Here is a 12,125-nt window from a genome sequence, read left to right on the forward strand (position 1 = left end):
GTTGAAATCTGGAACCTCCTCTACTGAGGCTGGACATCAAGAAGAAAATTTGAAAACAGATGATTGTTAGATTGTTTGATTCAGGGATTATGGACCTAAAACTGGTATATAGCATTTAAGGTAAAGATCAGCTATGAGATAATTGTATGGTGGAACAGACTGGAGGATCTGAATGGCTTGCTTCTGTTCCTATATTTTGATAGCTATCTTCATATTCTGTCAAGAAGAGAGATTGCTGGAAAAGCTCAGCAGGTCTGGCAGCACCTTGAAGAGAAATCAGAGTTAATGTTTTGGGTCCAGTGATCTTTCCTCAGAACTCAGTTCTTTTGGTTTTTATTCATGTTGTGCCAGTTGGGTCCCGTGGATGATGTTAGTTTAAATTACAGCAAGGGCGATGTGACCTGAGACTTATTTATTTTTGCCTGAACTGTATAATAGTAGCAATGTTGAAAGAGTGGCCAATGGGCCAGAGCCATTGGGTTGTCGCCCTATCTATTAATGATCTGGTTCATTACAAGTTTAGTGACGAGAGACTATGGATGTATTGTTATTCAACAAAGCTACTACAATGCAAATATACTCAGCAGCATTTTGCTGCTGTGTTGCTGAACGTGGAGGTCGACATTGATTAGCATGGTTTGTTAACTGTTGTTTTTATTACTGGATATTGGTGAAATAAAAGAAAGCTATAGGTGATATCGTCCCTGCATTTGTATAATAAAGTTACACACTTGTTTAAAAAAAGCTGGCAAAGATAATAGATAACAAATTAAAGTCTCCCCCATGTTTGCCCACAACATTAGATTTGTTCAGTGCAGTAAATTCAGATTAACCCGACTAAAGATCCACAAATGATTAAACACTGTTGCCATTTGCCAAAGACATATGTTCTTTTGATGGGGTAAGATAAAATAAAGTTAGAGATGGGATGTACTGACCAACAGAGGCCTGTTGGACTTAATAGCTTGTGTTTTTTTGCTTTTACATTCCAAATAAGGCATTCCTTTACTTTTGCTTAAATGAGGCTGTATTTACAACAGTTTAGAATGAAAAACTCCAGAGCTTTTGACAACAGTTAAGTAATGGACTGAGATAGTGGCGCTAGTAGTTGGTAAACCAGGATCTGTTCATCCATGGGGCCTACGCTTAAAATTAAAGCTTAATCCAAGAGAGTGAGATTGCCCTGTTCGGTTACAGGTTCAAGCAAGATGCTGTCAGGTAATTTTGAGACAGATCACACCTGATATAAAAACTGTGTAGCACAAAATGTTTGCAAGTTAATGCAGTAGGAGATGCTCGCCCTGAATTGGGAATTAGGTACATTGCTGCAGCGAAGAGAGGGTGCTTCACTCTGCATCAAATCATTTTGTACTTGACCCAACCCCTACTGACACCAACCCCAAGTGATTGAAAATATTCCATGCCTCTGATACTTGTGGATATACACTTATAATCAGAGGAACAATGCGCAGGCTAAACAGACTGAACAGGTAAGTGATTAATGACCAGTTTTGTTTGTGTTGGATTTTTGTCAAACTTTCACAAGTTTGAGGCAGGAACTTTTTTTCTGTTTCAGGTGATTAGGTCGCAGAGATGATTCACATGGGTACTTTCATCTCCCAATGAAAGCAGGGGGAGCGTGAGTGTGCATGCGAATGCCATCTTGCCCAGGGCAAGATGCATTTTCCCTGCCCTCCTATGTGTTATGTCAGTCCCTGAGAGCATGTGGCAGAGTGGGTTAGCAATTGAAAAACCAATGTTATTTTTTTTCTTTAGAAGGGAGGAACCACTTGTCAGAGAGTAGCTTGAGAGCAGTTTATTTAATCCCATTTTTATCTACCATTTTTTTATCACTGTAAAACAAAATTGAAGCTCAAGTCGATCTTTCTACACTTCACCTGGTGAAACAAGTTAACCAGGACTGACTCAGTTTATTTTGTCCCCATTAAATGCCTTAGTCAATGCCAAGTGATTGAATTTAGCAGACTCCAGTTGGTGTTACACAAAGAGGTGATGTTTAAAATAATTTGTCAACTTTCAAATGATCTCCACCATCATCCCTCCCACAAACACCTCTCCCTCGACTTTGTTGATAAGGACCTGTCCTTCAGAGCTTGAGCCCATGGCTGACACCAGCACACATTGGGCCTCAGAACTTTCACAATCCCAGTTTGTGATGGCATGAGGCGTATCACTACGAGAATGTACTGGGAAAATCACCATTATTCATTCATCCATTATTAATGAAGTCCACTCTCATTAGTTTTCAGTTTGAGATTCACTTTCTCATTAGTGAATCCTCTTCACACTACAAGAATGAAAAACTGGCTTCCATTTTCCTCTGTGTTGATCAATGGTAAGATGAAAAAGCGCTTTCAAATAAATCACCATTTTATATGGCTGCTTCACGCTAATTTCACCCCTACAAGAGCATGATGAGAATCTTGCCATCTTCTCGGCTTCCTTATCTGATCTACCCTCTCCATTGCGGAGATTATCACAGGGCTCAAAATGATGTCACTACTGACTGCGCTGTGGCAGATGCGAAGGAGCAAAAACCCCTCATTGATTTTCTTTGTCCCTCTCCTCCTCATTTTGTAACTCATGTTTGCCTCTCAGTGGCTGGGAGGGAGACATCCAGGGCTTTGTGGAGTCGAAGCTAGACAATGCCTCGCACCTCACTAGTCATTACTATTCATTTGATCCAGTACAAGCATGATGGTCCAAATGGCTGCTCTGTACTGTAAGACACTATGCTTCTGCTCGAACATCCTGCAAGGACTCTCATGGACTTTCTAACTGCTTTTTTTGACAGAACTATTATAATCAATACATTTCATTTCCAGAAAGTAAAAATCCAATCTATGATTAAAAACACTGAGGATCCATTCATTGAAAAGCTACACACTTGATCGAATTAACATCACATTATATAGATTAGTATGCAATATAGCTAAAATTGATTATATTAGACTATAAAAGATGCTTCCAAACTTCTATCTTGTCCCAGCTCAATATAAATGGAAGGTCCACTACAGTAACACATGAAGGTGATGCAGAATTATACAACATCACTCAGTAGCAGGAGTGTGAAAAATTTTGATTTCAGAGTTTCTGTTGTGCAGAAAAAAATCAATATCCTGATTAGAGGGCACCCCAGTTTTCTCGTGCTTTGAACGTTAACCTCAGTCTGTTCTAACATTCAAAATGCCTGTTGTACTGTTCTGTGGATCCCACTTTTACCCATAACTTTCTCCGCCCTTTGCAGGATGTCTGGTACCGTCCACGTCTGTCAATTAATATAGTTATCCACCTCTGTGCGTGCACACTGCAAATTTTACGTACATGGTTGAGGTGCCTCTGGTGTTGTGTGCTGTGACTATGTGGTTTGCGTACCAGTCCTACTTGGCTCAACTGTTGTGGAATAAACTTGAAAACTTTTTAATCTGTAACTGTAAACCCCACTGGCAAAATCCATTTGCAGTGTGCATAGTTTCTGACCCAAACCAAATTGCATTGTTCCGTTTGTTGTGACATTTATCATCAAATGTTTTCCTTTTGTCCTCTTACAGAACCACTCTGCTTCAATGACAGAAGTAACTTGAAGAGAAAACCTTTTCTTTCCTTCTAAAAAAATTTAACTCAAATTGGTACTTTTTTTAATATATGTGTTAAACTGTGGAAAGTGCAACACAAGATCATGTCTAGTTAGCATCAGATGTTTTGTACATTTTGTAAGACAACGTGTTGTAGCTTACCTTGACTTTTTTGCCTGTTTCAGTATCATTCTCTTTCAGAATTAAAGCATTCCATGTAACAGTTTCTAATTTCTTATGTAAATTCCAGTGGTGTTGTGGTATTTGTACAATAAAGTGTGTGGTCTGCTTTATACATACCCTACCATTGAAGTGATTTGTATACTTCTTTAAAGAGATAACTGTGAATCACTGTTCAAATCTAGAGAATCCCCAGGGGCTGTCTGCTCATCTCCCAACATAACTTGCCAGACAGACTAATTTGCGGTCATCTCTCTAGGAATTCCACCAGTTTCTGACCAAAACAACCCAATAAAAAGGGAACAAACTCACAGATTTCAATCAGGGCTTCAATAAAATGCTGCAACCTCCATTAGAATGAATGGAAACCGCTGATTGGCCACAGGGTAACAGAGCAGTCCTTTGTTACCGATTGGCACACTCAGCCTGGGTCTATATACTCCAGGGTGTATCTCATTTGTTGAGGCTGAGACCAGGCTAGAGAAAGTAAAAGCCTTTCCTTTTGAACTCTATGGCGTGGCTTCCTCCATGAGTGCTGCAGCCAAGATGGCAGGTGGGACTGACAGCATTACTGAAACCAGATTTCCATTGTTGAAGCTGGACCTTGATGTTTGTGGCTGGACTGTTTTGCTGCCTGCCCTGCAGATAACTCATCCAATGGATTTTCAAATTACTTTGCCTGCTGGGTTCTACTGGAGGAGTACAATTAAAATTCTCCTCTTTGTATGCTGCTCATATACATGCTCATGTATCAGAATGAGTGATCAAGGAGACAAATATAAAAAGACTAATGTATTTCAGAGTGTGTAGAAACTTTTCAGTTTCATAATCCCCAACCCCATCCTCGGTGATCTCCTAGAGAGTTAAGGGCTAACAATTGCTAACTCATCTTCTTGTTTAAGAGTGTTCACTTGCTTCATTGGCCATCTTATTGGCTGTACACTCTTCACTGCAATACCACTACCAAAATACTGAGATCAGAAAATATGCTCAGTTTCTATTGGCCTAATCTCAGAAGCATTTGTCAGTTGACAAATTCCAGACCGCTGTCAGAAATGTCAGACCTTCAGGTACAGCCATATGTCTGATTGAATTTACAGTGAAGTTAACTCCTGGCATCTGCTCAGTGGTTGACCAATAAAAAAACAACCTGTCATATTAGATTCAGTGATAATGAGAACTGCAGATGCTGGAGAATTCCAAGATAATAAAATGTGAGGCTGGATGAACACAGCAGGCCAAGCAGCATCTCAGGAGCACAAAAGCTAACGTTTCGGGCCTAGACCCTTCATCAGAGAGGGGGATGGGGAGAGGGAACTGGAATAAAAAAAATATTAGATTCAGTGGTGTCTTTTGTGGGTCTGCTCATCACGTCATAGTAGATTTGGAGCTAACTTACAGTTCTTTCTCCCATTTATTTCTAAAGTGATCAACTGACTATTGTGCATAGACATATGCTACAAGTAATTCTAAAGGTTGGGATTGAGAGCTTGAACTGGAGTGTGTATTTTAGTTTTCAGCATGTCCCATTAATCCATTATTTCATGAGGCTGAATTTGAATGTTAAGATGCTTAACCAACAACCAAGACAAACCAAAAAACTTAGTGGTTATCTTAAAAACCTATCTTAAAAGGGAAGGATAATCTATTCAGTGGGGGTGGATAAAATTATTTTGCATTGTAATTACAAGCTTGTACATTCTAATCATTAATTGCAAACTCCAACATTTTACCGACTGTGATTTGATGTGGTCTAAGAAATTTCCTGACTTGGAAGAGCTGCTTCCCTCTACCCTGTGCCCCAAAATTCTCTGCCATTGGTCCACTCATCATATTAGACCCTGGGTACCACGACTGGAATTAAGGGTTGAGGTAGTTCAGTGCCACCAATCCGGCTTTCTACACTTAAACAATGGGGTAGACAGCCCCTTGTGGTAAAACAAAGGTCCATTGACATCTAGCCCATTGGAGAAGTACATCTGGCTAAGTATAGTTTGGGGGCAACACTTCACAAACCAGAGGCGAAGTTCTACAAATTACCACAATGAGTTCGGGATTGAAGCCATACCATTGGCAACATTCTGCATCAAAATTTAACCATCCAAAAAACCAAGCTAAAATAATCAAATGTGATGGCCTGTCTGATTATCAGTGGTATGGGATAAACCACTAAAGTTTTCACAAAAGTCAATTGTCTTACCCAAGTTGATTTTTATTGCATGATAGCAATGGATACAATTAACAACGTACAACTAATTGCAACCATCAGGATTCCAGGTATGTCACATCAATCTCCACCGGTACATTGTGCAAGACTAAAATGTTTTTCTACCCAAAAGATGATATCAGATCAGTTGGAGCTAATGCAACTTCAGCATTAACTGTTTCAGAATCAACACCTTCTGCAAACACTGAACACATCTTACCTGAAGGCATATTTGGATAGTTCTTGTGTCAGCCAGCCATTTCCCCCCTCAATTGCTACTACTTTATTCTTTTAAAAAGTATTAAATTATATAAAGAAATTGTGAAAACTGCCAAATTTTTATCTCTAATTCTATGACTTTCTCCTGGGTGTTGTTCACCATTGTGCCCTGGAGAATAAATTATAAAGTGTTTGAAGGCTCCAGAATTCTGGAGGAACAATACCAAATTTATTTTCTTGACTTAATCATCCTACAGAATAATGGGCCATTGGAACGTTAGGGCACGTGAACTAATCTAAAGAGACTGTACGTATTCACAGTGGCAGAGTCTCTGAGCTGGAAGATTAAGCTCAAGTCCCAATTCAGGATTTAGGTCATACAACACACACACACGCGCACACACACTCATGCACATGACATGCAGAAAGAGCCTCCAGGTCAGGCAGAAGCTTCAGAAGAGGAGAAGGTAACAGCTAATGATTGTAGGACCTTACTAAACATGACCAAGGCCCAACATATGGTGATCCAGTTACCAATGCCATTTTAAGACATGGTAATTGCAGTGAGCAAGATAGCGTGAGAAGAGATTCAGAGCAAAACAAAAACAAATTCCTAACACAATGCTTGACTGATGAGTAAAATGAGCCCTCAGGCTTGCAAATTGAGTTGCCAAGCAGTTTACAATTCTTAGATAACAGAGTGTAAAGCTGGATGAATACAGCAGGCCAAGCAGCATCTTAGGAGCACAAAAGCTGACGTTTCAGGCCTAGACCCTTCATCAGAAAAGGGGGAGGGGGAGAGGGCTCTGAAATAAATAGGGAGAGAAGGGGAGGTGGACTGAAGATGGATAGAGGAGAAGATAGGTGGAGTGGAGACAGATAAATTAAAGAGGCGGGGATGAAGCCAGTAGAGGTGAGTGTAGGTGGGGAGATAGGGAGGGGATAGGTCAATCTGGGGAGGATGGACAGGTCAAGGGGGCGGGATGAGGTTAGTAGGAAGGAAATGGGGGTGCGGCTTGAGGTGGGAGGAGGGGATAGGTGAGTGGAAGAACAGGTTGGGGAGGCGGGGATGAGCCGGGCTGGTTTTGGGATGCAGTAGGGGGAGGAGAGATTTTGAGGCTTGTGAAATTCTTATTTGGTCTTTCATTTCAAAGACATACCAAAAGATGAATGAACTGAGCCAGCTATTGTTCCTTTGAGATAACAAGGTGTAGAGCTGGATGAACACAGCAGGCCAAGCAGCATCAGAGGAGCAGGAAAGCTGACATTTTGGGAAATCTGAAGAAGGGTCTCGGCACAAAACGTCAGCCTTCCTGCTCCTGTGATGCTGCTTGGCCAGCTGTGTTCATCCAGCTCTACAACTTGTTATCTCAGATTCTCCAGCGCCTGTAGTTCCCACTATCTCTGAAACATTGTTCCTTTGAGTGCTGGTTTAGCCTCACCTCGTTCTCCAACCCTCCCTCTACTTTAGCCTCATGTGCTGCACACATTTCCTTTATCCTGTCGCTGGACGTGTCTTCAGCAGCAATGATTAAAGCCTAGAACCCTCTCCCTTAAACTTGCTGCCATTCTCCTCTTTTAAGGCATTCCTTAAACTTATGGGCCAAAGGCAGGAATCTGGAGCTAGGTCGTAGACTAGTTCTGAATTAATTGAATAGTGCCAGAACAGGTTTGAAGGGATATTTCAAAGGCCTCCTCCAAATCTTAACCTGTTTTACCAACCACTGTTTCCCTTTCCTAATATCTTTATGGTTCCTTCTTTGGTTCATAGTTAATTTTTGTCTAATTACATTTCCATAAAATGGCTTAGCACCTTGAACAAAGCATCTCTAAATGCAAGCATTATTGTACTTAATTTTATAGTCAGTGTCTTTGCTGTAATACTGCATTCCATGTTCAGTAAAATGCACTCAAGGTGAGTTGATGGGCATGATGTAATTGCAACAGATTAATCATGAAATAACCTGTAGTAGATTTGAAATAAATGCTCATAGCATCTAGATATATATTTGCCTGTTCCACCAAATTACATAAGGCCATTTATTGCTGGTGGAATTAGTGCATTTGTAACAGCCCAAGTCTGTTTAATAGCTTAAACTGTAAATCTCAGAACAGCAATTCTCTGCAGCCTACTTGCACAATTATTCAAAATTGCAGCTGCTGATTTTAAATGGAGCCAGACAATGTCCCTGCTGTCCTCTTGTGATGTGATGAATCTTTGATTGAACGCAGCCCATTGATTGAAAACAGATTGGCAGAAATTACCCACATATTTCCAACTCTCCAACTCACTTCCACCTCAAATTTTATTCACATGTCATTTACTTCTAGCTATGAGTACATTTACACATGCCTGGCATATTCTATCCTCCATAGTCTGGCCATGATCCAATCTTCTGCTGTCTTCACACTAAATTCCATTCACCAATCATCTTTCGGCTTGCTGACCTCTGCTAGCAGCCAGTCAAGCAAGATCTGGGTTTTAACATTTTCATCCAGTTATGAAATCCCTCCCTTTCTCCACCACTCTCTAACCTGCAACCTCATAACCCTCTAAGATTGGTGTACACTTAGTTCTGGTCTGTTGTTACAAACCAGAATTTTAGTCCCTTCAGCCCAATGGCCACAGTTTCAGCTGCCCGGTTTCCAATCTCCAAAATTCCCTTCCTAAATTTTTTAGCCTTTTTGTTCTTTTGAATGTCTCCATAAAAATATGTTGGCTAATTGTCTGTATATCAACCATGAGAACATTCTCTAATTTTGCCTTAATACTCCATCAAAGCACTTAATTATATTAAGTTAAAAAAATGATGCTATATACATACAAATTGTTTTGAGGAAGACTAATTCACAATAACGCCATGTAAAACAAAAGTTAACTTGAACTCTTTCTTCTAGCATTTTTCACCCGAATGTCATAGAATCTCTACTGTGGAAGCAGGCCCTTTGGATGATCAAGTCCATGCCAGTCCTCCAAAGAACATCCCAACCAGACCCACCCTCTGCCCTATCCTTGTAACTCTGCTAATACACCTAGACACGATGGGCAATTTAGCATAGCTAATCAACCTAAATTGCACATCTTTGGACAGAGGGACGAAACTCCACACAGACTTGGAGAGGGTGTGTCGACTCCACACAGACAGTCACCAAGGGTGGAATCAAACCCAGGTCCCTGGTTCTGTGAGTCAGCTGTGTCAACCACTGAGTCACCACATTGCTCAACCTACACCACCAGAACTCCAGAATGAGCACAGCAATGCAGCAGTTCACAGATTTTCCACAAGGTGAAACAGAGATTAATCGAAGTTGTTGAGAATTTGATCAACACCAGTTTACCAAGGAATCAGTATTGCCATAGCAACAGAGATAACATGGTGTGAAGCTGGATGAACACAGCAGGCCAAGCAGCATCAGAGGAGCAGGAAAGTTTGGCATCGAGATCCGAAACGCCAAACTTTCCTGCTCCTCTGATGCTGCTTGGCCTGCTGTGTTCATCCAGCTCTACACCGTGTTATCTCAGATTCTCCAGCATCAGCTGTTCCTACTGTCTCTTGCCGTAGCAATATATGGTGTTGCATACATATTGCGATCTGGAGTCATGAGTCGTGATAATATGCGCAACATTTACTCTACAACATGGCTGACCAACAATTTCACCTACTCTTACTCATACCAATGGCCATGTATCAGACAAATTGATGCTCAATCTGCTTGACCACTTTATGAACACGTTGCTCTTGGTTATCAATTTCAGATCAAAGAGTTGAACTCCAAACCTTTCACCCAGCCCTTAATATTTTAAAAAGTACAGTTTCAACCATCTGCTAGAATAATTGATGAAGGTAATATAGTGTTGGATAGTACTATAACTGTTGATTGCTCAGCATATTGAATGTGAGATGCATGTAGCACACGTTTGCATTCTTGCTGCTGATTGCAAATAAATGCTTAGCTACTTGCTGATTGGCCAATGCATGCGATCAGTTGTGCTGCTGATTGGCCAGTAGATATGAACATCTGTGCAGTTGTTTGGCTAGTGAATGTTAGCAATCTTACTGTTTGTTGATCAACTGGGCAGAATAAATAGAAATTTGTTGAATAAAGCAAGAATCTGTGGGTGTTGGAAATCTGAAACAAAGGAAAATGCTGAACAAAATCAGCTGGTATGGCAGCATCTGTGAAAAAACATAGTTAATGTTTTCTGTCCAGCAGTAATTTGCTTCCTGAACAAGGATTGCCTAAGATCACTGCTTGATCAATCAGCAATAAGATCTTACCAATGCATGCAATCTCTCCTATATATAACAACCTCAGTTACTCCATTCCTTTCTTTTGCTAGTGAGTGAGAGAATGATGTCTGAGATCTTTCAAATCACATAAGGAGCTTTTCAGTTAAGGGCTTTCTGAATTGTGGATTATGGAACCCAATGGGGGTTTTGAAACAAGATTTTAAAGTTGTAGATTCCAAAGAATAATTGCTGTTGTGCAGTTTAGATTGAATTTTGACAGCTTTTGAGGTTACCTTAAACTCTGTCTTTTTTAAATCTATTGTTGGGCGAAGGATAATGGAATGTTGAGGTGTAATTGTTCTAAAAATAAATTATAAATCGGTTTTTCTCTAATGGTGAAAACTTGCTTTCCATCATCTCCCTCACAAGAGGCAACAAGTTGTTCAATAATTAAAAGGCTCTTTCACCATTCAAACCCCTCCCCTCACCTTGCTCAACAGCTCATGTTAATAAAATGTGAGGCTGGATGAACACAGCAGGCCAAGCAGCATCTCAGGAGCACAAAAGCTGACGTTTCGGGTCTAGACCCTTCATCAGAGAAAGGGTCTAGGCCCGAAACGTCAGCTTTTGTGCTCCTGAGATGCTGCTTGGCCTGCTGTGTTCATCCAGCCTCACATTTTATTATTTTGGAATTCTCCAGCATCTGCAGTTCCCATTATCTCTCAACAGCTCATGTGATCCCCAAACTTTTATTCTGGGATCATGTGAAGTCTGAGATATCAAACTGGGCATCAGTGAGAATAAGGTTTGGAAGCAGCCTCTTGGGGCAAAAGTCTCTGTCATGAATTTAATACAGTGTAACTGTAAAATTAACTTTAAAAATTACTACATTTATGAGGAAAATCTTCAATTCATTTTCAACTTTTTTTAAGAAGAACTTGGTTATCATGAAACTCATTTTGTCTCTGATATGAGGGGCGATAAAGTTATCATAAACAAAAGTGGAAGTATTACGTAAAAAAGTTATTGAAGAACCAAATACCTTTCACCTACATGATGATTATTGAAGGGGACATCCTGTTTAGTAAGCTCCTCATTAGGATAAATGGGTAGCTTTTTCACTCGATAGCATCATTTCTAGAAGTTGGTTCTAAGATTACCTGAAAGGAGATGAAGATTGGTGTGAATCCATAACTAACTACTGGTCTTATTGATTATGCTAATCCCATACACTGGGATGTGTTCCTTTGTGGTGGAAGCATACCACTGTAGCAGATATTCTAGTAGCTATAAAAACAGTTCCGTACTACGATTGTCCAGTTGTGATGTGAAGCTCTTGGACATAATTTGGTTTTGAACTTGTGGCTTTGTCCAATCAGAGTAAGAAGAAAATTGCATTTATGCATTTTGTGATTTCAAGATGTTATGTTTTTTTTAAGAGCACTTGAGTTATAATTATTAGCCCAGGAGACATGGATAACTTCTCAATGCTGAAACACTGGTGTCAGATTTAATTTTTAACTTTCAGCTGAGAGGACATACTGGGATTCATATAATTTTCTGGAAGACAGTAGCTCTGATAGTGCAGCACTCCTTCAGTATTAAGTTCAGTACTCCAGTTAAGATTGCACTGTTGACTATATCGGCATCTTTCTAAGAAACAATGCATTAGTCCTACATCATATGGTGAGG

General features: G+C 40.2%; 1 protein-coding gene across 6 annotated transcripts in view; it reads left to right on the top strand.

The window, feature by feature from the left end:
• The window catches only part of plppr1 (phospholipid phosphatase related 1), a 107,958-nt gene extending 104,058 nt beyond the window's left edge, over positions 1-3,900 (top strand). For 2 of the 6 annotated variants that reach the window (XM_048527593.2, XM_048527596.2), the window contains 2 exons: positions 1,577-1,606; positions 3,573-3,900. In XM_048527593.2, coding sequence (XP_048383550.1) covers positions 1,577-1,580 — 4 coding nt within the window. In that variant the 3' untranslated portion in view covers positions 1,581-1,606; positions 3,573-3,900. Of the gene's footprint in view, positions 1-1,576; positions 1,640-3,572 lie in introns of all 6 variants that reach the window. The other 4 variants (XM_048527592.2, XM_048527594.2, XR_007247191.2 and 1 more) reach the window with 3 other exon arrangements.
• Positions 3,901-12,125: the final 8,225 nt, after the last annotated feature.

This window comes from Stegostoma tigrinum, chromosome 3 (assembly GCF_030684315.1).
Source record: "Stegostoma tigrinum isolate sSteTig4 chromosome 3, sSteTig4.hap1, whole genome shotgun sequence".
Taxonomy (NCBI): Eukaryota; Metazoa; Chordata; class Chondrichthyes; order Orectolobiformes; family Stegostomatidae; genus Stegostoma; species Stegostoma tigrinum.